A 4627-nucleotide genomic window follows, 5' to 3' on the forward strand; every position below is an offset into this window, starting at 1 on the left:
TGGGCAGAACTTCTGTTTTGCAGCTGACTGCCTTGTCTCTGGAATGGATATATGATGTCTGTGTAAAGGTTTGTATAGGTTTGTAACCTGAGCCAGCACTACAGGAAGAGGCCCTGAGCTGCAAAGGGACGTTCTCCCCAAGCATGAGAAGACATGAGGATTTAAAAGGAAGAGCAGCAAAGAGAAGGGAAACAACCATGGATTACAGTAAGGCACACATTACAGTATTGGTTTATGTTAAAAAATCTGAGGGTTTAATGTCACTTTAACCGTAATAACCTTTACCAGGATTTATTTTATGTTCAATTAACTCCAATATATGTGTATTTATGGAAGAGGTTATAATTGTTTTAAAGAACAACTCCAGTTAAAACTTTGTATTAACCCTTGCAGTGGGGCTACCCCAGTACTGCAAGGGCTAACTGCTCATTTCTGCCTATAGTGAAACATTATTGCTGCAACAATGGTATCTCCCTCGACATCCTCGTGTCCTATATACTGTGTATAGAACGTGATGACTCAGGGACCTAAGAATGCTGCAGAAGAGAAGGATAAAGCTACTGGGACCGGTCTAAGATCCGGCAAGCTTGGAGGATCGGGTAAATCTACCTTTTTTTTACCCTATGAAAAAACGAGCACATAACCTTTGCAGTAGGTTATACTGTGCACATTATGAATAGTGTAGAACGAATGCACTCATACCACTGCACTTGTAAAGAATAACAATTTAATAATGTCACCTTTTGTACAAATATATGACAAACATTATTGTTCAACAAAAATAAATATTTACATCAGAGAAAAATATTGAACAAATGTGTTGGTTTTTTTTGAATGTCACAGCCAGCTGTTTCTAGTGCAAATACATTTGTGTGCAAGTTACAAAAATCACCTTTATAGATCAATTCTACCTACAATTTTTAAGGCAAGAACGTCACCTACTGTATTCAGCTTTTTCGGCTGTTGGAAATACCTTGTCTATTCTCTAAATCCATTTTTACAATTATCTCTTTCGGACACAACTTTTCAGTGCAGTAGCAAACACATGATTTACCATATTCATCAACTATCCATCAGCAAACACTTTACAGTCACCAGCAGAATTTGTGTTATCACTTTCCTGAAACATACTACGTACATACTATGACAGCCATTAGTGTAACATGTACCATAACACTTCAGTGTACAAGACAGGTTTCCTCCATTTTCTTCAGTGGCATTTCACCATAGTGCATTAGATAAAAAAAAACTTAATAAGCAAATGTTTAAATAACTAATCTACAACACTGTTAGTTATGTATAACTTGTAGTTATTAAGAAAGAATTAAAAAAGAACAATACAAGTGTAATAAATATGTGAAAATATAAAATGTGCAGTATTACTTTTTTAAGATGTTATATTGTTTTAAAGTGCAAATCTTATCAGAGGACACAGATAACCTCTCTTCTTCTGAAAACACTGTAGGGCAGAGCACAGCTTATTAAACATTGGTAGTACAGCTTCATGTCACAGGCATCCCAGAGCCTGGAAACCACAGTCCACTGTCTGCTCCTTCGGTCAGGGAGCACCAGCATTAGATGCCTTGGAGATGAAGATGCAATCTGGAAATTCAGTCTGTGCAATGACATCAGTCATGTGGCTCCTTCGATGTCTGCCGTGCTAGAGTATGGAACAGCTTGTCCCAGTGAGTGAAGTAAGGTGCATAGTTCCATACAAACTTTTGGTGATGGAGGTCATGATGCCCTGGCCCCCCGCATAAGCCAAATGGCACAAGTCGGTGTGTGGACCAGGCAAAGTCATAGCCACAGTGATCTTCTACAGACAGGTAGATATGGATGATGAAGACAGCCATCTCAGTCAAAGGATGACACCCCAGCATCACTGGGCTGATATTAGCAAAGAACCCCAATGACAGCATCTCCCATGCGCCTGAGTACTGTGTTGCCAGGGCAAAGGTGGCAGTGTACTTGTGATGCGTCTTGTGGAAGGTCTTGTACAGCCAGGGGATCTTGTGATGAAGCAAGTGCCAGGCAAAATACTGGAAGTCAAAGAGGAGCAAGCAGGCAACGATGTCTAATACAACACGATGCAGCTGGGGTGCCAGGGATGGCAGGTGCACCGGTCTCCAGTACCAATAGGCAACACTCAGCGGGAATACAAAGACCAGATGACTGTAGACAGTGTGTGCCAAGCAGTGTAGCACCATGGCCAATGAGGGTCTGGATTTAGGCTGCACTTGGTAGTTCTTCAAGGCTGGTATTCTTAGACAGAGAATGTCCAGTGCCAGGTAAGGGAGACAGAAAGCTATGTAGACAGTGAATGCGAAAAGCACAGGATAGAAGGGGGATCTGATGATGTGCTCTTTAGATAGCACATAGTCCCAGACAGGTTGCAGAAAGAGTCCTGACTGTGCTGTTTCCCACATGTAGAGGGATGGAGTCATCAGTACACTGCTATTGTTCATTATGAATGAGCTGAGCACACACAGCCTGCAGCCCTGCTTATAAAGACCTCCCTCTTCCTGTGATCTTCCAACTAACTGCTTAGAAACCTCTCGCCAGGAATTCCCCACACTCACTTTCCTTTTTACGAAATGGAAGGCAAGGTCATGAAAACAATGTCCACGTAGGAGGGATTTCCAGCTAACATCAGGTGAGTTATAAAGAATGTATCCTGGACAGCAGCCTTACTTCTATTTTTATCAAGCGTCAGTCTGCAGTTTTTATTTTCCATAAAGCACGGCTAAAAGCTGCCATCTAAATATAGCACAAGCCTGAGGCTTCACAATTCTTTAAAGTACAGGTGAAACTCGAATAATTAGAATATCGTGCAAAGTTCATTTATTTCACAAACATTATAGAATTATGTAAGAAGTTATTGCTGGTCTCTCTGTATGAGAATTTAGTTCCCTGACTGGCAAGCTGTTACTTTGGCTTCAACACTGTCTATGTCATTAAACTACATAAGCTGTGGCCAGGGTGCCAGATCCACTGGAGTTAATGTCTCTCGGGTCACTTAAAATCCTGATAGCTTGCTTGTTATTTATAGGTTCATTGAACCTAATATTAGTCAATAAATATATCCAAATACATGCACACCATGTCCTTTGTTTGCACCCTAAGTGTGCAATAACATCAACCATTGCACTCTGTGCCACAAGGGCGTGCGCCAGGTAGCATAGTTAGCTCATTGTTTCATTATACACTATATTGCCAAAAGTATTGGGACACCCCTCCAAATCATTGGATTCAGGTGTTCCGTGAAATTTTCTTGCTACTAAATATTCCACGGTCACCTGTTAGTGGCATTATAACAAAGTGGAAGCAACTGGGAACAACAGCAACTCAGCCACAAAGTGATAGGCCACGTAAAATGACAGAGCGGGGTCAGCACATGTTGAAGCGCACAGTGCGCAGAAGTCACCAACTGTCTGCAGAGTCAATATCTACAGACCTCCAAACTTGGTGTGGCCTTCAGATTGGCACAACAACAGTGCGTAGTGAGCTTCATGGAATGGGTTTCCATGGCCGAGCAGCTGCATCCGAGCCTTACATCAGCAAGTGCAATGCAAAGCGTCGGATGCAGTGGTGTAAAGCACGTCGCCACTGGACTCTAGAGAAGTGGAGACGTGTTCTCTGGAGTGACAAATCACACTTCTCTGTCTGGCAATTCGATGGACATGACTGGGTTTGGCGGTTGCCAGGAGAACGGAACTTGCCTGACTGCATTGTGCCAAGTGTAAAGTTTGGGGGAGGGGGGATTATGGTGTGGGGTTGTTTTTCAGGGGTTGAGCTGGGCAACTTAGTTCCATTGAAGGGAACTCTTAAGGCATCAGCTTGCCAAGACATTTTGGACAATTTCATGCTCCCCAATTTGTGGGAAGAGTTTGGGGATGGCCCCATCCTGTTCCAACATGACTGCGCACCAGTGCACAAAGGTCCATAAAGACATGGATGAGCGAGTTTGGGGTGGAGGAACTTGATTGGCCTGCACAGAGTCCTGACCTCAACCCGTTAGAACACCTTTGGGATGAATTAGAGTGGAGACTGCGAGCCAGGCCTTCTCGTCCAACATCAGTACCTGACCTCACAAATGCGATTCTGGAAGAATGGACAAATATTGCCATCGACACACTCCTAAACCTAGTGGACGCCTCCAGAGTTGAAGCTGTTATAGTGGCAAAGGGTGGGCCAACTCAATATTGAACCCTACGGACTAAGATTGGGATGCCATTAAAGTTCATGTGCGTGTATAGCCTGGCGTCCTAATCATTTTGGCAATATAGTGTAGGTTTTGTTGCAACAATACATGAGTCATCTCTGCTGTAACAGTCTATGTGCCACCTATGGTGCAACAATCTATTGTCACATGGATTGTTACATGCATGTAAACTACTTGCATTCTGTAGGGCTCAGCTGTCAATTTGACAAGCAGGTGTCACTTTGTGTATCAGGAATACTTACAACAGACCCCGATACACAAAGCTAGACCAAAGCTCCATGAAAAGTTAACTGGAGAGCTGTTCTCCCAATATAATCTTTGGCCTCACAACTGGATTTTTTTTAAATGCATGTCCCCCTTAGCCCTTTTTTTAACCCTTAGTGGACCTAAATTCACTGTTATTAA

General features: G+C 42.8%; 1 protein-coding gene across 1 annotated transcript; it reads right to left on the reverse strand.

The window, feature by feature from the left end:
- Positions 1–1512: 1512 nt before the first annotated feature.
- Positions 1513–2489, reverse strand: LOC108788868 (cholesterol 25-hydroxylase-like protein). Its single transcript, XM_018558759.1, has one exon. The coding sequence runs from the start codon at positions 2463–2465 to the stop codon at positions 1629–1631; it is 837 nt and encodes a 278-aa protein (XP_018414261.1). The 5' UTR covers positions 2466–2489; the 3' UTR covers positions 1513–1628.
- Between the last annotated feature and the right edge of the window lie 2138 nt (positions 2490–4627).

The sequence above is a fragment of the Nanorana parkeri genome, unplaced genomic scaffold (assembly GCF_000935625.1).
Source record: "Nanorana parkeri isolate BGI_ZX_2015 unplaced genomic scaffold, ASM93562v1 scaffold356, whole genome shotgun sequence".
Classification (NCBI taxonomy): Eukaryota; Metazoa; Chordata; class Amphibia; order Anura; family Dicroglossidae; genus Nanorana; species Nanorana parkeri.